The sequence below is a fragment of the Scyliorhinus torazame genome, chromosome 3 (genome assembly GCF_047496885.1).
Source record: "Scyliorhinus torazame isolate Kashiwa2021f chromosome 3, sScyTor2.1, whole genome shotgun sequence".
In the NCBI taxonomy this organism is placed as follows: domain Eukaryota; kingdom Metazoa; phylum Chordata; class Chondrichthyes; order Carcharhiniformes; family Scyliorhinidae; genus Scyliorhinus; species Scyliorhinus torazame.
In genome coordinates, this window is record NC_092709.1 from 188,020,762 (window position 1) to 188,042,863 (window position 22,102).

At 46.4% G+C, this 22,102-nt stretch overlaps 1 protein-coding gene across 2 annotated transcripts in view; it reads left to right on the forward strand.

Moving 5' to 3' along the window:
- chrna9a (cholinergic receptor, nicotinic, alpha 9a) overlaps positions 1-12,133 on the forward strand; it is a 56,263-nt gene extending 44,130 nt beyond the window's left edge. For both annotated transcript variants that reach the window (XM_072496604.1, XM_072496605.1), the window contains exons 5-6: positions 2,851-3,383; positions 11,057-12,133. In XM_072496604.1, coding sequence (XP_072352705.1) covers positions 2,851-3,383; positions 11,057-11,706 — 1,183 coding nt within the window. In that variant the 3' untranslated portion in view covers positions 11,707-12,133. The remainder of the gene's footprint in view (positions 1-2,850; positions 3,384-11,056) is intronic.
- Positions 12,134-22,102: the final 9,969 nt, after the last annotated feature.

The following is a 22,102-nucleotide window of genomic DNA, read 5'->3' on the forward strand; positions in this document are numbered from 1 at the left end:
CCAGTTTTAAAAGTCTGGAACCGACTCACCAGGGGAGCGTTTTGCCGTTTTAAATCGGTACCGCTGCATAATCACAGACGGCTTGGGGTGGTAGTGGTCCGAAACTATTGCCACGAGTTCATCGCATGAACTGAAATCTGTTGTAGCCGGGTTGGTCAAACTTTGATGACGCCAAATGACTGGGCTCCGCAGGTGGTCAAAGGGGAACTTTTTATCAGTCTTTGCCCCCCCCCCCAATATACCGTTCCCTTGGAAGAAGTATCGCATGCGCTCTGCGTACTGATTCCAATCCTCCAGCCCCCCATCAAAGACATCCAATTCACTGAACAACAGCATCTTAATCGATACAATGTACTTGCATAGAATAATTTACAGTGCAGAAGGAGGCCATTCGGCCCATCGAGTCTGCACCGGCTCTTGGAAAGAGCACCCTATCCCCATAACCCACCCTATCTCCATAACCCAGTAACCCCACCTAATCCCCATAACCCAGTAACCCCACCCTATCCCCATAACCCAGTAACCCCACCCAACACTAAGGGCAATTTTGGACACTATGGGCAATTTAGCATGGCCAATCCACCTAACCCGCACATCTTTGGACTGTGGGAGGAAACTGGAGCACCCGGAGGAAACCCACGCACACATTGGGAGGATGCGCAGACAGTGACCCAAGCCGGGAATCGAACCTGGGACCCTGGAGCTGTGAAGCAATTGTGCTATCCACAATGCTACCGTGCTGCCCCGTACTGTACACAATACAAACCTCCGGTGGATAGGCGAATTGATGGGCAAGTCCAGAATTTCCATAAATCCTCGTCACCAATATAATAACTCCTAAGTTGGAAAAGCTGTCCATGAAGATGAATTTATTTACATATTTGCAATAGTTTGTGTGCTGCAGCATTGACAAGGTAGCACAGTGGTTAGCACTGTTGCTTCACAGTGGCAGGGTCCCAGGTTCGATTCCCGGCTTGGGTCACTGTCTGTGCGGAGTCTGCACGTTCTCCCTGTGTCTGCGTGGGCTTCCTCTGGGTGCTCCGGTTTCCCCTCAAGTCCCGAAAGACGTGCTGTTAGATAATTCGGACATTCTGAATCCTCCATCAGTGTACCTGAACAGACGCCGGAGTGTGGTGACTAGGGGATTTTCACAGTAACTTCTTTGCAGTGTTAATGCAAGCCTACTTGTGAAAATAATAAAGACTATTATTATCTCCTTCTCAGTGCAACCCTAGTTGGGAGGATTTGTTCCACCAGGCCCTGAGTTGGGCCTGCTTTTATACTTTACTCATAGGGAGTGGAGGCCAACCACTCATTATCTCAGGAGCTTGTTGGCCACGAGTCCCACAAGAGATCAATGATTGTTTCCCCATTATTCTTGTTGGGGTTATTATGATGGCCTACTTTGTAAAATTCATGTGAGCTTAGAGGAGCAAAAGTGTTCCTCCCAGCTACACTGCACTCTGGCCAGCTGCGATAGGCTGCTTCCACTGTCATACTCTACCTTCTTCGTCAGCTCTGGCACATATCTGGGGGCCATTGCTGGCAAGGCTAGTGGCCAAAAACTTGTTTTCCAAGTTGTGAAAGCTGCCTGTCGAGACATTGCAGTTTGCAAATTGTTAAAGTTATTGAAATAAAGCCCGAGGCAGTGTCAGTTCTGAGCCCAAAATTTGTCCAATATAGATTTTACCAGTATAAATCTGAACAGAAGAATGAACAAAATAACAATCCTGCCTTTATTTTCTTCGTGAATTCTAATTTGGTGGAAAGGGTGCGGAACCTTTGAGGACTCTCACAGGTTTAATGCCTTCCCTTCCTAAATGGAACATGTGTGGAGGCAAGGCAGCGAACAAACAAGTTTTCACCTTCACTGTCTGGGTATTAAATTGGCAGAGCAGATTACCCTCCCATCATACAACCTGTCTGAAATTCTGCACTGAAATCAATGGAATGGAAAATAGATTTGTGAAGGTCAGCTGAACTGCTCAAAGAGTTACCTGAGAAAGGACATACTGGCACTGGAGGGAATGCAGAAGCGATTCACTAGGTTAATCCCAGAGTTGAGGGGTTTGGATTACGAGGAGAGGTTGAGTAGACTGGGACTGTATTCATTGGAATTTAGAAGGATGAGGGGGATCTTCTAGAAACATATAAAATTATGAAGGGAATAGATAGGATAGATGCGGGCAGGTTGTTTCCACTGGCGGGTGAAAGCAGAACTAGGTGGCATAGCCTCAAAATAAGGGGAAGTAGATTTTGGACTGATCTTAGGAGGAACTTCTTCACCCAAAGGGTTGTGAATCTATGGAATTCCTGGCCCAATGAAGCAGTTGAGGCTCCTTCATTAAATATTTTCAAGATAAAGATAGTTTTTTGAAGAATAAAGGAACAAAGGGTTCTGGTGTTCGGGCGGGAAAGTGGAGCTGAGTCCACAAAAGATCAGCCATGATCTCATTGAATGGAGGAGCAGGCTCGAAGGGCCAGATGGCCTACTCCTGCTCCTAGTTCTTATTGTCACCCAGTGGTGGAGGTGAATATCCACGCTATTTGTTTAAAGGAAGCAGAATTAAAACCTCATTTAAAAGGTGGTTTTACTGTTGGAGAAAGGGATTGAGTAGCTTAACAATGACCTCATGGCCCAAATTTCAGCAGAAGACCTTTCTCCGGAAACAGCTAGTGCGTCGAGGAAGAAATGCCTTGGGAGAGAATAAGGGAGGGATAAAAATCAAAAGTGGTTCAAGTTAATTTTTAGGTGGCTATTATCATTTGTGCTGATGACATGACTGAATATTTTCTCAAGACCTTTTTGTAACTGACTTACATGGATGTTTTGATAACTTGTTATTTTAGAGCTGATGATGAGTCTATAGGATCCATGGAGACTAACGTGGTGTTAAGATATGACGGGCAGATTACGTGGGATTCTCCAGCAATTACGAAGAGCTCGTGTGTAGTAGATGTGGCCTACTTCCCATTTGATGATCAGAGATGCAATCTTACTTTTGGTTCTTGGACCTACAATGGAAATCAGGTCGACATCACTAATGGACTTGACAGTGGAGACCTGACTGACTTTGTGGAGAACGTAGAATGGGAAGTACATGGAATGCCAGCAACAAAGAATATAATAACATATGGGTGTTGTTCAGACCCTTATCCGGATGTCACCTATACATTAATCCTCAAAAGGAGGTCTTCCTTTTACATTTTTAACTTGTTGATCCCATGTGTAATGATCTCGTTCCTAGCACCATTAGGATTCTACCTACCAGCTGATTCTGGAGAGAAGGTATCTCTTGGTGTGACTGTGCTCCTAGCACTGACTGTGTTTCAACTGATGGTTGCAGAAAGCATGCCTCCATCTGAAAGTGTTCCACTGATTGGTAAGTGACCAGCTTTAAGCATCAGTAAAGTTGTCAATGCAAGGTTATGCTACAAATTATGGGCTGGAAAGTAATTGTCAGTTCTGCAATTGGAAAGTTTCTATAATGTATATTGTGACAAAATATATCACCCCATCCAGAACTGGTCTTGAAACAAAATTATTTCAAATTAGATTTGTAAATTAGACTTGCATATCATTAGATTTGTTTCCAAATAGACCTCTTTAGTTATTGTGTAGCAGAAGCAAGACACAACTTGTTCACATCTGTAACACTTGAACAATGCTCATTGAGGTTCATTTCCTCAAGATGTCTTCCACTGTACTGCTGTAACTATTACTTGGCGATACTATTCGCGTGCCTAAACTAACTTTCTGTCAAACATGGAATAGGCATTGGCTTTGCAATGTGTGTATGCAGATGGAATTAGCACTCTCCAGTACCCCCCCCCCCCCCCCCAATAAAAATAAACATGGGCATGTCAGTTCTTAATTCTATTAATTGAGCATTGGTTTAAGGGACCTCAGAATCCTGTAATGATCGGGTCCGTTGTGTGGTAAACTTTCGTTTAGGGCCATTGATTGCAGCCTGTTTCAATCTGGGGGTTCAGGACCGTGGCAGGGGCCTGCAGCCATGATGATGGGTCCATCATCAGACTTCCCATTTCCTTGACTCATTAAGCACGAAGTTCCCTGTGCTGCACTCAACAGCTGCCTCAATTCCCAAATTTGGGCCTCTCTGCTGATGACCATGTGACTTATTTGTGACACTCTAAAGACTGCTTTTACATCTTTCACTTCCTTTTTGTCTCTCTTCCCTCTCTCCACATTAAATTTATTCTCCCTCACTTCCACTTGTATTTTATCAACTGACATTGATGCCACAATTCTACACACTCCCATTTAGCCCTTTCGTTTTCTAACTTGTCAGGCGCAATTTAATGGAAACGTTTCAAAGTGTGGTAGTGAGCAGGACGAGGCCGTCACCACTATAAAATGTTAATTAGTCCACTTTTTAAAAAAAAAAAAAAAAAAAATATTTCTATTCTCCTTTTTCACATTTTCTCCTAAATTTACACCCACCAATAAACAATAATCAGTAACGAATGCAATGTCAATCCCCATATCAATAACAACAATCCCATCCTCCCACCAAACTTCCAAACATTAGCCCGCATGTTAACATAAATAAATAACAAAAAGGAATCAGGAATCACCCATGGTCACCATTACCACATACAGGCCCCTCCCTCCAACACTCCGCACCCCCCCCCCCCCCCCTATGTTTGATGTAATCCAATTAATTAGTCCACTTAACAAAACCCCACGGGCTTCACACTGCAAATGACCTGTCCGGCTGGCTGATTCTCCTGGACCGCTCTCGGCAGTCCACTGGTAACAAGGGAGAGCAGCACATATCCCCCAAGAGTCAACCAGCCATCCTGGGGTAGTCCTTGAAGAGGTTGGGGATGTCCGACTGCCCCAGGATGTTGCTGTCGTGCACACTCCTGGGGGGAAGCATGCACAAACGTACATGATCTTCATGTGGTGTTTGCACATGAGCTGGATGTTCAGGAAGTGGAACCCCTTCCTGTTGATGTAGGGCACTCCCAGATGGCCTGGTGAGTGCAAGGCAACATACATGCCATCTATTACCTCCTGGACCAGTTGGGGAAACCTGCCCGAGCATCCTGTTGGGCCTGGTCCATGTCAAAGTTTATATAGTTTGCTGCCCAGGCAAAAGGCATCCATGACCTCACGAATGCAACTGTGGGCTGTATCTTGTGAGATGCCACACGAGTCCCGACTCGAGCCTTGGAACGATCCTGAAGCGTAGCGATTCGGGGCTGCGGTGATCTTGATGGCCACCCCGAGCAGGCATCCTCCTCCTCCATGGGTGCCCAGTCCACAAGGACATGGCACACTGTCCATAATTTGTTCAAAAGACCAGCGACGTCTTTACACCTCCCCCTCTGGGCCCCCTCACTTGACTGATGGACAGCCGAGTTCTCAGGGTGTGGGGCAGGTTCTTGCACATGGGCCGCTGCGTTAAGCCTCTGTTGACGCTGCTGCCGCCTCTTCCGACCGCTGACCTGCCAGCAGCACCATGGGGGCAGCTTCCATGGGCTCCAAGATATCGTCCCTTCCATGTAATATCTGCAACGAATTGAAGAGGGTGTGAGACAGACGACCAGCGGTGTCTTCCTCCCTGGGACCTTCTGTTTCCCCCATTGCTATCGAACCCGCCCTGCCCATGCATCTTCGGCCGCAGCAGGGTCCCTGTTCACTGGACCCCACACGCTGTACCCCAGACACCCACACATTGCCTGGACCGGGCGCTGGTCCCCTTCCCAGTGCGCACACCGACCCCCTGGTCGCCAACATGTCCCTGGTGCTAGGGCTCAGCTCTTGGATTTTCAGATGTTGGCTGCTGCATCTGTGGTGTTGCCTCCCACAGTGTCCAGGTGCAGTGTCCAGGCATCACAGTCTAATTGCCACATGCTACATGGCACGCCACCCCAAGGGGATCCACTTGGGAGGTGTGAGGTGCTCACTTAGCTACAATTACGAATTTCCAAATTGCAATTGCCTTCAACCATGAAGACAGGGCCTCCGCTGCCAGTGGGAGTTATGGGTGGTCGGTGGGGCTGGCGGGTTGGGCTGCGATCGCCCCCAGAATGGGGATGCACGATCCAGGGATTGGCTTGTATGTTCGTGGGCGCTGAGACACCCATCTTCACCCCACCCCCAGTCCATGGGTGACTTCCCATGCCCCGCAACTCTCTCCACTGATGGTGGGCCATCCCAACCGGGATTGCCGCCCCAGGGGCTCACCCCCCCCCCCCCACTCAGAACACCGGGGCAGCAAACCCAGTGCCCCAGGGCTCACTGCCTGGGAGCAAAAATGGCTACTCATCTCCTTGGGTCCCCGCTTCATATTTTTAAAAAGGTATATTAATCAGCGCCTACGTGGCCACTTGCTGGGGAGGCGTTTAGACCATTGGGTGGGTGGGGGGGGGGGGGGGGGGGGGGGGGGGGGGAGTTAGATAGAGCGTCATGCCCGTTAATTGTATGGCGTTGGCCTTAAGTGGTGATTATGGTATCTTGCCAGGTTCTGGCGGGTTCCTCATTTTGCAAACGAGAGCAGGCCGGTTAGATCACAAACTGGTCAGAGCCCGGTGCGGTACTCATTTTTGGCCTCTCCCGCGATCTGATGCCCTCATTGCACTCTCATTTAAGCTCCACACGGCCATTAAATTGCGCTTGTCATGTTCCTCTGCGATTGCTTATTTACTACTTCTTCACTGTCACTAACCTGCTCTTGGTTGCTTAACGCTTTCCCAAATTGTCATCCATTGGAGGGGCTGTTTAGCACAGGGCTAAATCGCTGGCTTTGAAAGCAGACCAAGGCAGGCCAGCAGCATTGTTCAATTCCCGTATCAGCCTCCCCGAACAGGTGCCGGAATGTGGCGACTAGGGGCTTTTCACAGTAACTTCATTTGAAGCCGACTTGTGACAATAAGCAATTTTCTTTTCATTTTCTTTTCATTAGCCATAAAGGTACAACTTGTCCTTATGCAACTATCTGTCTGGCATTGATTTTGCTGCGATTGACTGTTTATATGTTCTATTCAATTCAGCAGTATTGATGTCATTAGTAAGTGTTGCATACTTGGGTGGAATTTTCCATTCTCTGCACAGAGGGCTGGTTAAGGTGAGAAAACAGCTGTTTTTCTCTCCAGTGCAGAAACATCCTGGAGACATGGCCCACACCATCACGTTAGTGGGGCAGGGTCGGATAAAACCAATAGCTGGGAATCCCAAGTGGGCGCCCGGATCACCGATAGACAGCACACCAATCTCCATCCCCCACAGTCAAGGGGAACCCCCTACCCTCTCAACCACTAAGGGGAACTCCCCCTGACACATGGAGCCCCCCCCCCCCCCAGAGGGCCTCCCCAGCACTGACCCCTGGCATCATCCGGATACTGCCTGGGCATGTCCGTCCGTCCCCCCGTCCCCCGTCCCCCCACACCCGGGGGCTATACTTATCTGTGCACCCCCAGCGGGTCCCTTTCACCTGTATCCCGTTTCCTGTTTATAAAAAGCATTTGGAAACCTTGCCGACAAATTCTAGTAGTGGGGGGGGGACGATATGGCAAGGAAGTCCGCTAATTATATTTAAATAAGGTTCCTGGCCCGCCACGAGAACCCGCTGGCGAGATTCTTGTTTACTGAGTCTTGTGATTTATTTTTTTGAAAATGTTTTTATTAAAGTTCTTCATTTTATACAATGCAAAATAAGCAAATCTATGTGAACCAGATACAATTTTCAAAATCCCAACATTGGAAATAACGCCCACTCCCCGGCGCCCTCTTTTTGTTGTTTTGAAATATTTTTATTGAAGTTTTTATATATTGTACGCTATGCCAGCAGCGACAGTAACTGTGCTGATTACACTGTACATATCAATTCCCTCTATACCTGTCCCTCTGCCCGCATTTCAGGGCCCTTTCCTGGGCCCTTCACTGTGCAATGGGTAGTTATTCATTATTTACAAGTGGCCAGTGCCCTCGCACCCCCTCCCCCTTTTTGTTGTTGGGTTCCCCCCCTCTCCCTGCCCAGCTTTAAGCCTTCCCTTGGGGATTCCGTTTCCTGTGCTCTTGTTCCAGGCTCTCGGGCCTCTGTGTCAGGTGTTTTATGGCCTCCCCCTCCTTTTCCCAGTCACCTCAAAGAACGCTGGGGGGTTTGAAGATATAGGCTGGGATTCTCCGACCTGCCGCCGGGTCGGAGAATCCCCAGGGTATGCGCGAAGCCTGCCCTGCTGCCGGCTGCCCTATTCTCCGGCGCCGTTTTTCAGGGGCCGGCGGGATTCCCGCCATGCCGGTCGGGGCCCGTTGACACGCCTCCCCGGCGATTCTTTAGATCCCAAAGGGCCGAGTTGCCGTCCATTTTTGGCCCAGTCCCGATGGCGTGAATTACTCACCTCGAGCATGGCGGGACTTGGCAGGTAAGTGTGTGGGGGCAGTCCTGGGAGGGTCACGGGGGCATCCGACCCCGGGGGGCCCCCCACGGTGGCCTGGCCCGTGATCGGGGCCTACCGATCCTGCCGGCGGGCTGTTTCCGTGGGGGCCTTCTTTCCTGGGCTCCGCCATATTGCCCGGGGGTCAGTGCGGAGAAGAGAACCCCTGCACATGCGCGGAAGTACGCCAGCCGGTCTGCGCATGCGCGAGATCACGCCGGCTGTTCCGCGCATGCGTGAACTCGTGCCGGCCCTTCAGCCGACCGGCTGGAGTGGCGCCAGCCACTCCACCATCAAACTAGCCCCCGAAAATTTGGAAAATTCCTCACTTTGGGGGGCTGTTGATGCCGGAGCGGTTGGCGCCGGTTTTCCGGCTGGCGTGGGGTCAGAAGTACATGAGGTTAAAGTCACTACTGAGAGCAGTTATTAGTTTTAGTTTTAAATCAGCAAAGGATCGATTTACAGTTTTTAGATTACAGAGCGAGATACTAATACCCCTTCTGGCTGTGACTGCAGCTATCCAGCTCTGAAAACGAAACTAAAACACACCCTGCAGCAAACAGCCTAAAACTAAAGTAAAAAGCTGACAGACAGCCCAGCTCCACCCACTCTGACATCACTGAGAAACACCCATTTCTTAAAGGTTCTCTCACATGACACCCTGTTGATCTCTGGGGGTTTGGGGAAGTTGTCCCACCCAACCAGGTTGTCCAGCATTTGGGCCACATAGTCAGTTGGGTCCCTGACCTCAATCCCCTCTGACAGGCCTATTGTCCGAATGTTCTGCCGCCTCAACTGATTTTCTTGGTGCTCAACCTTCCCTTTCAAGCTCCCCCGGGTCGCCACCAACCTCTTGATCTCGGCTTCCAGGGCATCGATTCTGTTGCCCTGACGTGACCTGCCGATGCCTTTTCCAGCTCTCAGATCGTGTTCCCCTGGGCTTCCAGTTTCCTCCCCTGCCGATGAGCGCCAGCTGCATGGCGGCTAGCGCTTCCACCACCTCGATCGTCGCCTTTATCTCGACCTTCATGTCATCCTTCATTACGTTTAGTTCCTTGGTTAGGAACAATCTTCCATCCACCTCCTGGCTGGGGGGTTGCAGAGCTTGTTTTCTGGGTTGCCGGTCTTCCTCTCTCCGGGGAGGCTGGGGACCCCTTGCCTTGTAGGTCAGCTGACCTGCTTGCTCACCACTCCTGTCCCTTGCCACGGTTTCTGGTGTCCCTGCATCCTCTCGAGCTGTTGCTTCCTGGCATTTTGTTGTTCTTACTATTGTTGATGGTGAGGGGATGTTTAAGTCCGATTTTGTAGGCTAAATTCGGCCAAAAGTGCCGTTTTTTCTGTCGAATGGAGGGGAACCACCTGATGTGCGACTACTCAGCACACCTTTGTCATCGGAAGTCACTTTTTGTGATGTTTGCCCCACATCGTCATATGCAATCGTGGCAAACATGGGTGTAAAATCGTGCATTTCAGTTTCAACGCATCAAACAATGCTCTGAACTCCCAACCAGTCTGTTAACCCTTTCCTTACACTTCTTGTGTTAGCTGCTAGTCTCTTCTTGTGATCTTTATTTGCTTTTCTTAGTTTCTCACTTCCTCGCTAGACTTTTTAATGTTCTGCTTGGTTCTCATTTGTATTATCAACCTGAAGTCTACCACATGCCCCTTTGACCCACCAGCTTGATAAATTTACTTATTTATGACAGACAAACTGTCCGTGGCGAAACATTTCAAACCAAAAATCACAGTAATAGACACCTGCCAAGGCACTGAAAAGTGGCTGGTGCCTTTGAGCAGAAACCCAGGAAGGAGAGAGAGGGTAGAAACTGGCAACAGCAAGGTAACTCCTGTAAAAAGCACAGATGTAGTTCATGTTGGGTTATGCTTCTTCGTGTAGCATAAGCTGCTTCCTTGATGCATGCTTTGACAAAGGAAGGTCCAGACTTTGTAATGAGTTCAATATGTTTATTGAACTATTAACGCAGTTCTTAAATGAGTTCAAATCTCCTGCTAATCTAACTGTAGTAACTCAGTCTAACTAAATCAGTCTGCTCTAAGCCATGCGCTGGGTGTGATGCTGTTGATCAACCCTGGTGTACTCTCTAGATGTCTGTCTGTGGAAGGAGGCAGAGCATGTGTGCCCTGTCCTTTTTATATGGGTTGTGAAGTACCCCCTTGTGGTAATGCCACCTCTGGGTGTCCTGATTACCCATTGGTTGTGTCCTGTTGTAATGACCCATTGGCTGTATGTCTGCATGTCATGACATCTCTGGTGCTCCCTCTTACTTAGTTGTGTATTTGCATTAACCCCTTGTGTATATACAGTGATGCATATCACCACAGATCAAGTTTTAATTCAAGGAAGAAAGGCATGGACTGTGCTAATGGGAGGAAATGAGTACATGATCTGGCTTTAGGGGGCATTTAAATAGATGAGTTTTATTATGGTAGTTTTATTCATCAGCATATTTGTGCATTGGGAAGATTGCACCAAAAGAATACATTGCACATATCGCCTGTGGAGACAACAGCTTTGATGAATCAAATGACCCTTAATTTTGTGCCTGGTCCTAAAATAAGTTGTGAATTTTTGAGTTTTGCGATTAAATCTTTTAATCCATTCCAATATTTGTTTATCTTTATTCTTCAGGTAAATACTACATAGCAACAATGACAATGATCACAGCCTCTACTGCACTGACCATTTTCATCATGAATATTCACCACTGTGGGCCGGAAGCCAAACCAGTTCCAAATTGGGCAAAAGTGATCATATTGCAATACATGTCAAAGATCTTTTTTGTGTATGACATTGGTGAAACCTGCACAGTGGTGCAAAAGAAAGATAAAAAAAATAATTATAGACTAGAGGTAGATAATTCTAAAACAAATGGAAAATTCAGAAAAGAGCAAGAGTTAACAATAAAGGCTCAGCTATCTAAAAATTACCAATGTACCAACACAATTTTGAAGGAGGAAGCTACCCTGTCTGTGATACCCGTGCAGCAGTGTGCATTATGCAACCAGAAAGTACCCAACGGACATTTTGATGAAAGCATAGCAGACAGTTGTGTCAGTGAAGAGGATCTTAACATGTCCTCCTGTTTCTGTTACTTGCATCGAGGCAGGGTGGCAAAAAATATTGAATTTATAGCCAATTGTTTTAGAGAGCAAAAAGCAACCAATGCTAAATCTGCTGAGTGGAAGAAGGTAGCTAAAGTAATGGATCGTTTCTTCATGTGGATTTTCTTTGTCATGGTGTTTTTCATGAGTATCTTAATTGTAGGGAAGGCAACATAACTTTATTTCTACATCTTATAATTGCGTATGCAAGTAAACATATAATTACTTTGGTATTGCAGTTTTATACTTTGGTACTTGTGAAGTTTCGAAATAGATAACCATTTAACTCTCAGCATTTTAAGTTAATGAACCCTTGAAAGTTATTATGAACCTGAATATAGAATCCATCTCTACATTCAATTTCTTGGGTCAATCAGTTTTATTGTTTTTCAGATGTTCAATCTGTTTTTTATAAAGGCGGACGTTATTATTTAACTAATTATAGCATAGCACGAGGTGTAGACAGCAGCAATTTCCTTTTTGTAGAGTCTCGACATGCAACTCTAGAAAATATTTGCCGAATTGAAGTATTTTACTGTTCTGTTTGCTGTTGTGTACCTAATATTGCTACTTGACTACTCCTATAAATAACTTTTGAATTGCCTCTTGCATCTATGGAGCTAAGTGAATTAATGGTTGACCAGGTTCTGAAATAGTGTCACATTTCCAACCATTCACCTGCACTCGGCACAGGAGGTGTCAATACTGAAATGAAATGAAAATCGCTTATTGTCACAAGTAGGCTTCAATTAAGTTACTGTGAAAAGCCCCTAGTCGCCACATTCCAGCACCTGTTCGGGGAGGCTGTTACGGGAATTGAACCGTGCTGCTGGCCTGCCTTGGTCTGCTTTCAAAGCCAGCGATTTAGCCCTGTGCTAAACAGCCCGACATGGCACTTTTTATTTTTTTGGAATGTTGGATTAGTTTTAGTTAAGGTGTTACTATTAAATTCAGCACATAAAGGGGTTAAATCTAAATATCATATCATCTATCTGGGAATGCATATTTGACCCAATAACCACAGCTAGATAGAGCAGTTGCCACCACTGCATTTCTTTTATACCAAGGCAGTTTCAGAAAATGGAGGTTGGTAATTTTCATCCTTTCGCCATTTTAATAAGACTCCACTTGCCTGGATGCTTTGTGTAGCCAGAACCCAGATTTAAAATTATGGGGAAGGAACAGTGCAGGACAAGCACGAGGAGTCGGTGGGAACAATATCAAACATCCTGCTCCATTTCTACCAGATGGATTTGATTAAAATGCGGTTTTGTCACTGCCAGAACTGAGAAATGAATACAGAAAAATGCACTTATCAATACTGATATCAAAATCAATTCAAACATTGCCATCCATCTAGTCTTGACTGTGCTTCATCTACTTACGCGATTGATTAAATTGTATATAATTTATAACTTGTTGCAAACAGATAGGATTACAACTTTGAACCAAGCAGATAATGCAGTACATTAGCAATGTTGTGCATTAGTAATGGTCGTATCAAATCATTCCACTATCTGCATCACTTGATTCCATCTCATTCATTCATTTTTTTAATGTACTATATAATTACTAGAAATTAGTCCATTAAAGTTTTGTAATTAGTTCCGCTGGGGAAAAAAACAATGTGCTTATAAAAACAAACCGTCAACGACAATGAGATACTTTTAGGCTATTTTAAAAACAAATCCTGTGAGATTGGCAGAAATTGAGTTGGATAAGGAATTTGTCGCAGGAATTTTTATTAATTGTAGTGGAGGGGCATTTGGATTAGGGTGCTCAGTTGTAACATGACTGTAGGACAAGCATGATTGGCAAGGTGACCTTTTCCAGCTGATTTTTTCCATACAGTTGTTAGCCCTGATGGTATTGGTATGTAGCATAGGCTGAACTGTACTGCCAGATCAGAGGTCAGATCACAGAGAAGTCAGATGACATCGCTGTAGGAGTTTCTCAAAGTGGTGTCCTTGCCCATCTATCTTCAGCTGCTCCATTAACAATCTTCACTCCATCATAAGATCACTAATGATTGCAGCATCCCATTTGCAATCCCTCAGATAATGAAACAGTCCATACTCATGTGCAGTGACAAGGTGGTAACAATTATGACCAAATAAGAGAGAGTCTAACCAGCCAAACCAGCTCCCGTTGCTATTGAGTGACAGTGCTAACATCAGTGCAACCAACATCCTGGGAATGAACATTGATCAGAAAGTAACTGAACCAGCCACACAAACATCATGGCTAAAATAATAAATCAAAGTCTGGGTATTCTATGGCGAGTATCTCGCCTCCTGACTCCTCAACTTTACCAGCATTTACAAGGAGCAAGTCAGAATTGTGATGGAATCATCTTCATTTTCCTTGAACAGCAGTCAAGAAGCTTGACATTACCCAAGACAAAGCACTCCACTTGATCCATTTCCTTAAACGTTCACTGCTTCCAATACTGGTGTATTGTGGCTACATGTTGCAGCAACTTCTTTCACAGCGCAACCTAATGGGTAAGCACATCAGGTACAAGGTAACAACCACCATTTCAACTTCTCCAAGTCATAAGCCATCCCAATTTGGAAATATACTGCCTTCCCTTCATTATTGCTGGGTCAAACTAAGAAGTCACTACTTAAATGCACAGTGGGATATCTTCATCACAGAGATTATGCCTGCTTATAGGAAACAGTTATGGACAATAAATGTGGTCCTTGCCACCAGATGAATCCAAAATGAAAGGGTAGCCATTCATCCAGGCTGGTCTTCCACATTCTACATTCTGTAAACTTGTGGTGCAGTGGGTAGCGTCCCTGTCCCTGTGCCAGAAGTTCCGGGTCTAGGTCCCCACCCCAGAACTTGATGACAAAGGAAGGTGCTTTTATATCACGGTCAAACAGGTTGAATGTGTTAATCCGTAAATCGTTCCAACACGCCAATGGCTGGCACTAAGAGCAGGAGAGACTCCTGATCAGCCATGTTTAAAGTGGATTGGCGCCTCTCAAACTATAAGCCCCTGGCCCTTACAGAGGCTTGTTGCAGAAGGTAATTTGTAGTTAGATTGGAAGCAGTCAGCTTAGATATTCAGCTTAAATATGCAGAGAGAAAACCTCTGCCAGGAGCTTTGAATCACCTGTGGGAGTATACAGGGTGAGTATAGGGGGCCTCAAGGTGTTCCAGATGTTTCAATCCCTAAGAAAGAATGCAACGTACCCTTGTTTGAGCTGAGAAGTCCACAGTTGAGGCTTTGAAGGGAATTTGGAGGATTAGTTGCCCAAAAGCTATTGGAAGGATCTCCATGTAATTTCATATCTTGCCAAATAGCTGGAACATCAAGCATAAATTAAAGTGAAGTCCAGATAGCTGTGGCATACACTTGGGTTAGTCCAGGAGACGTGAATGAAACTTTGTACATATAAGGGAATGCTAGAGATGGGTGGGGTAAGTAAAAAGTAGAACGGAGTTCATAGCATAACTAGTAGGAAAATGTTGTGTAAGGTTAATAGTGCTGGCTCAGCTGATTTCTTTTACATGGAAGTTTGTTTCAGAGTGTGAAACCTCATGATGTTCTGTTACTGGTTATTTGGATTTATCTTTCAATTTGAATGGTCCCTAACAGAATAATATGAGATCAAACTCCACATTGGGCATATAACATCATCAACCAGTTCCCTGCCTGGAAGTCAGCCTAACTGACAGTCTTGACTTTCAGTCAGTGGGCAGCACGCTAGCACAGTGTTTAGCACAATTGCTTCACAGCTCCAGGGTCCCAGGTTCGATTCCTGTTTTGGGTCACTGCCTGTGCAGAGTCTGCACGTTCTCCTCGCGCCTGTGAATGGCCTCCTTCTGCACTGTAAAGTCTATATGATTCTAGAACGGGGACATGGCTTCTCTGCCAGTCAAGTGGGGAACAAGTCAGTGAATGCCTCATGATATGGGAGGTCCATGCCAGGGAGGATTGGAGGTTTATTGGGGTGGGGAGGTTGGGTGCGATGCTCGATCATAGGTGTTGCACAGAAAGGCACACTGGGTCCAGCTGTTGGTGTAAAAGTACTCACCACCTGGATTGGCAGCTCTCCTCTGGATAGATAAATTCACGAAATTGAAAAACTATTAATTATGTTTTTACTGCCAACTTGCTCCTTGGAGCAGATTAATTGCTTGTCCACCTCTCCACTTTGATTAAATACAGAGGTGGGCAACTTGGTGTCAGAATCCTGCCCATTAAAGACTTAAACTCTGCCACTCACCCAAACCTGCCTGTGGAGATAAAAGTCCCAGTATTTTAGTGATCAAGTGGCAAATCTTTGCAACAGGCTCACTAGGGGGCGATGGAAGTACATATTGTTGATTCATTCCAATGCAAGTTATATACATTTGTTCTTGAAAATATTTTGAAATACGTTAGCGGGGAAATTTGAGCCAAACATATGGTAATTGCATCGTGATGGAGAGTTAGATTCCCAAAACTTTCCCACTGTAGGTTTCCCTCTGTTCATGACAGGTTTTTAAAAAATATTTTTATTAAACTTTTCTAATTTTATACCCAGAGGATACAAAAAGTGCAAAAATTATGAAAATTACAAGCAACAGTAAACCAAATAACAAGAAAAATAACCTAGTAAACCCTTTGCTTCCCCCCCTCCCCCCCCCCCCCCCCCCAAACAGCTAACAGTAACCGGGGAGGTGGAAGAGATGACGTAGTGGTATTGTCACTGGACTAGTAAACCAGAGACCCAGAGTAATGCTCTGTGATCCAGGTTCAAATCCCACCACTGCAGACGGTGAAATTGGAATTAAATAAAAAGTAAATCTGGAATTTTAAGTCTAATGATGACCCATGAAATCACTCACGTTTGTTGTAAAAACCCATCTGGTTCACTAATGTCCTTTGGGGAAGGAAATCTGCAATTTTCCCGTGACTCAAGAGTAAGACCCATAGCATTGCGCTTGACTCTTAACTTCCCCAATTCGAGGGCAATTAGGAATGGGCAAAAAATGCTGGCACAGCCTGCGATGCCCATGGCCCAAGAACAAATTTTTAAAAAATTCCTTAAAGTACAATAGAAACGGTTGCCATCTATGGTAGAACCCTTCAATTGACTGCTTCACGGTATATTCGACCTTCTCGAGGTGCAAATCTCCATCAAGTCACCTCGCCATGCCGAGGCGCTAGGTGGCATCGCTGGTCTCCAACTCAGGTGGATTCAGCTCCGAGCAACCAGCAAGGTGAATGCCAGGGCATCCACCCCGCACACATCCGCAGCTCTGGCAGGTCTGATTCCTCGAATATAACCACTGAAGGACAGGACTCCAGCTCAATATTCAGGATTGCCGATATGATGCAGAAAAAAAGAAACCCAGAAATCCACAAGCTTGGGACAGGACCAGAACATGTGCATGTGGTTCACAGGCCCTTTCGAACAGCGCTCGCTCAACCCCCTCAAAGAAATGACTCATTCTGGCCTTGGTGAGGCGCGCCCTAAACACTACCTTGATCTGGATCAGACTCAGACTCACACAGGATGTTGTAGAGTTCACCGTGCGGAGGGACTCACTCCACACTCCTGCTCCAGCATGGGTCCCAGCTCCTCCTCCCATTTAGTCAACACCCTGTCCACCGAGACCAACGCTTCCCTCAAAATCCGTCCATAGATGCCAGCTGTACTACCCGCTTCCATCCCCAAACAGGAAAGAATCCTATCTAATAAGGTTGAAGGTGCCGCCATCGGAAATGTCGGGAACGTTCGTCGAACAAAATTTCAAGCCTGGAGGTACCTAAAGGGGACCGGCTTTAGTAACAGAACCCGGCTTTCTCTTTCAACTCCTCCAGGCTGGCAGTGATTCATACAAATAAGGGGCACTTGATGCTGATGGAGTTGCCTCCATATTTTTTAAGTGCAGACAACCACTGGGTTTGAAGGGTACTTTGCTGTGGTCAGCACCCCCAAACTGGACCCTCTGCATGACCCAGACCACATCCGCACCCAGATACACCCTGGTTCTCCACACCATGCCAACACCTTCTCTGCACTGGCAGCCCAGTAGTAAAACATCAAATTTGGCAGCACATACTCCCGACTCTCCATCCCTCAGTAGGAACCCCCTCCGAATCCTTGGGGTTTTCCCCGCCCATATGAAACCCAGTATAAGCCGCTCAATCCCCTGAACAAACGACTTGGGTAGAAATACAGTAAGACACTGAAATAAAATCAAAAATCTCAGCAAGATGTTAATCTTGATGGATTGAACTCAGCCTGCCAAGGACAGTAGAAGGCTATCCCAGGTTTGCAGGTCCACCATTACACTACCCATAGGTTGGTGTGATTCAATTTCCGGGGCCTGCCAATCCGAGCCACCTGGACCCCCAAATACTGAAAGCTAGTCACAGCCGGGCGGAAAGGCAAACCACCCCAAACTGGTTCCCCTCCACGAAGTGTTGACCTCAAACTACTCACCCTTCCCTAAATTTAGCTTGTATCCCTGAAGGAGCCAAAGCCCATTACATCTCCCATAACATGCCTCAGGTCCCTCATGTCAAGTTTGGTGTGGAGCAGTCACCTGTGAGGAGTGAACTATTTTATTACTGTCGAATCCTAGGACTACCAGAATAGCAGAAGGTGAACTAGATGGACCCTTTTATTTCTCAATTTCTGAGTTCTGAAATAGACTTATTTTAATAATAATAACCTTTTATTGTCACAAGTATGAAGTTGCTGTGAAAAGCCCCTAGTCACATTCCAGCGCCTGTTCAGGTAAGCTGGTACAGGAATTGAACCCACGCTGCTGGTTTTATTCTGCATCACAAACCAGCTGTCTAGCCCACTGAGCTAAACCAGCCCTATCAGAGATTTGGGAGGTTAGAGGTTTTAGAGCCCTTTTAGAGGTTGACATGGATTTGGATGGAAATGAAATGCTCAAGGACATTAGAGAAGGAGAAGGGTTGACAATCAACTTTTAAAAGAGAGGTTGGTGAGGAAATCAGTTCTTGACAAAATGAAAAAACTGGAAAGACAAAAGGAACAAGTGGTGAATCTCTTGCAGGAGATGAGTGGTTATGGTTGGGGGGGGTGAGTAGATTGTCGATAAATGCAGATGGAAGCTGAGGGGTGGTAAGGTTGGGAAATAAGGTGTGGTGGAGACAATAGCCAAGCAAAGGCTTCATTTTGGATACGGAGACCAATGAGCTCCGCATTGAGATTAGAAAGAAGAAGGTAAAGACGATAGACGGACTCATTAAAAACATTTTTTTTTAATGTTTTTATTCTCCATTTTCACATTTTCCTTCAAAATTTACACTCCGCCCACAAACAGTAAACGGTAACAAATACAAAATCAATCCCCTTAATAATACCAACGATCCCATCCTCCCACCACCCCAAACGGCCCACCTGTCAATATATGCATCCAATAAAACAAACTCTCCCACGGTCGAAACAAAAAACAAAGGAGAAAAAGAAAAAGGAGTCCGGGACCGCCCATGGTCACCATTGACCTATAGAGTCCACTCCCACTCCCCACCCTACACTCAACGCCATCCAACCTCTGAAAGAGTACCGTACATGATACCAAGAGTTGTACACTCCCCCCCCCCCCACCCATCTCCAACTCCTCCCGTCCACTGCCTCTTGTAAAACTCCTCCCCCCAACCTCGGTTCCTTCCCCCCAACTTTCCACCCCGACTAGACCACTCGGACCCTGTTCTGCCAGGCTCCGATGGCCGCAGCCCCTCCCCCCACCTCACTCCCGCCTGGGTCCCTTTCCCCCTTGCCCGGCCCTAGGAAAGCCTAGAAATCCCCTTTTAGCACACAAACCCCATATATCCACCTACACCCCAAAGAACCCTCATTTCGACTGAAAGTCCCATCAATTCCCTTGTCCAAATATATACCACATTGGCTCCTTTAGCCCATACGCCCGCATGCAGTGAAACAAAAAAGAAGAAAATACAGTCATGAGGTTACATCGGCACATGGCCATTCCTCAATTTGTCAGTTCTGCCACAGTCCTTCTGCCTTCGCAAACTCCTCCGCTGCTTCCGCCGTTCCAAAATAAAAGTCCCTGAGCTTGTAAGTCACCCTCAGCTTCGCTGGAAATACAATGCCGCACTGCACCTTGCTAATGTACAGTGCCCTCTTCACCCGGTTGAAGGCAGCCCGCCTCCTCGCCAGCTCCACCGTAAAGTCCTGGTATACACGTATACCAGCTCCAGCCCACTGCACTACCCACTTCTGCTTGGCCCAGCTCAGGACCTTCTCCTTCACACTGTACCTACGGAAGCACAGAGTCACTACCCTTGGCGGCTCACTCGCCTTTGGTACAGGCCTCCACGACCGATGAGCCCGATTCATATCGGGAGGGATCCTCCCCCTCCCCCAATAGTTTCGCCAGCATCGCGGCAAAATACTCAGTCGCCCTCGGTCCTTCAACTCCTTCGGGCAGCCCCACAATCCTCAAATTCTGTCGCCTGGATCTGTTTTCCAGTTCTTCCATTTTTCCTTGCAGATCTTTGTTAATGTCCATCACCTTCCGCATCTCTTTCCCCATCGAAGCAAGTTGATCACCGTGCTGCAATAACGTCTCCTCCATTTCCTTCAGCGCCTCCCCTTGCTCTCGCACCTCCGCCACTGCGCTCGCCACCTCCGTCGTCACCGGGGGAAATCGCCTCCTCCACCAGCACACTCGAAACCTCTCTCATCTCCTTCCTCATTGTCTCCATGTATTTTGTAAACTGCCTTTCAAATTCTGCAGCCATCACCTTAGTTATTTCTTCAGCCATAAGCAATGTGGCCTCCCCTGGTGCTCCAGCCTCTATTTTCCTTGGTGACCCCGCGGTGACCTTTCCACTCCCCGACAGACCTTCAGCTGTTTTCTTTATGGACTTTTTTTTGCTCACCCTCGAAATTTACTTTCACTGTGCCGCCTCTGTGCCTCCTCCCTGCTTTTGCCGCCTCCGTGGACCCTGGGACCGGGCTTACAGCCCCGAAGATGCCGTTCCCGAATGGGAGCCCTCCATTGTGCGGCCGCCTCCCGCCCGCCATCACCGGAAGTCAGAAGGACGCATTTAATGGTGGTGAAGAGAACTTTCGGTTTTACTTGGCCTGAAGGGTGATTCTAGAGTAACAAGAGTTTGGTCATAGAAAGGAAGATGCCATAGATTCATACAGCATAGATAGAGGCCATTCAGCCCATTGGGCTTGTGACAGCACTTTGAAAGAGCTATTCAATTAGGCCCCTGCTCTTTCCACATAGCCCTGAAAACGTTTCCTTTCCTTGTGGTAAAACCCCTGCGTCCTCTCGAGTAGGTGTCACCTTTTGATTGGAATTTTGAAAATAGCTTTTGCACTGTTAAACATGATACGAGCCATGAGATTTATACTGGGGTGAATGGTGGACTGACTTATCAGGTAGATGAACCTTCTGGTGCCATGGTAGGATCCTGTGGCATGGATGCTAATACTGAGGTGATCGTCACAGCTATGGGAAGAACCATCCTGAACCTTTAAATTTTCTCTAGATCAATGCCTGAAAAGCACCTTGGGAGGTTTTCTGCATTGAAGGCACAATATAAATACAAGTGTTGAAAATTGTCATTATTGACATACTCCGGTAAGAAAGACATATTGTTTTCAGGCACAGACCCTTGGATATTAACAGAAGTGAACTTACTTTTTGGATCTTTGGATCTAAAGATTGCGTACTCTCATTAACTTGTTTGTCCTGCAGCACAGGGGCTGGTTTAGCACAAGGGCTAAATAGCTGATTTTAAAGCAGACCAAGGCCAGCAGCACGGTTCAATTTCCGTACCAGCCTCCCCGAACAGGCGCCGGAATGTGGTGACTAGAGGCTTTTCACAGTAACTTCATTTGAAGCCTACTTGTGACAATAAACGATTTTCATTTCCATTTCACTTAACTGCCAAGACAGCAGGAAACGGAGCCTTAGAAAAATGTAGGCTATGAAGTTTATGCAAAAATGTGGAGAGGAGAAATTGATATGCTAGTAATATACCGCACAAGCAGTAAAATACTCACTGCCCAAAAACTAGGCTTCATTATTCAGCAAAACAAAAGTTTGGCAAACATTATTGGTAGAATGATGGGGTGTAAGTTCGGCACAACATTGTGGGCCGAAGGGCCTGTTCTGTGCTGTATTTTTCTATGTTCTATGTTCTAAGCCTTTCAGTGCTATTCCTGATCTAGCAATGTACCTGTAATTATAACCAGAGAGCACACTCTAGTGGAACTGTTCAGACTTACAAATAATGTTTGTGTGGAGCTTAAACAATTAGAGGTGAGCACTGTCAGCTTTATTTGTTAATGTCCTATCCAGCCCCTAACAGTGTACAGGAATAAATAAAGAATGTGCAGGAGATCCTGGCAATGTTTCGTTCTCAGTAGAGCCACTGGCGTCACCTGTATATTCTGTCCAAAATCTATAGTTTACTGGTAATTCAATGATCTAGTTGAAGTTGATCTTTATTCGATCAGCCCAATGGAAAGAGAAGGGTCCTCAAGCACCTATTGACTCTTTTCATAGAATTTAGAATTTGCAGTGCAGAAGGAGGCCATTCGGCCCATCG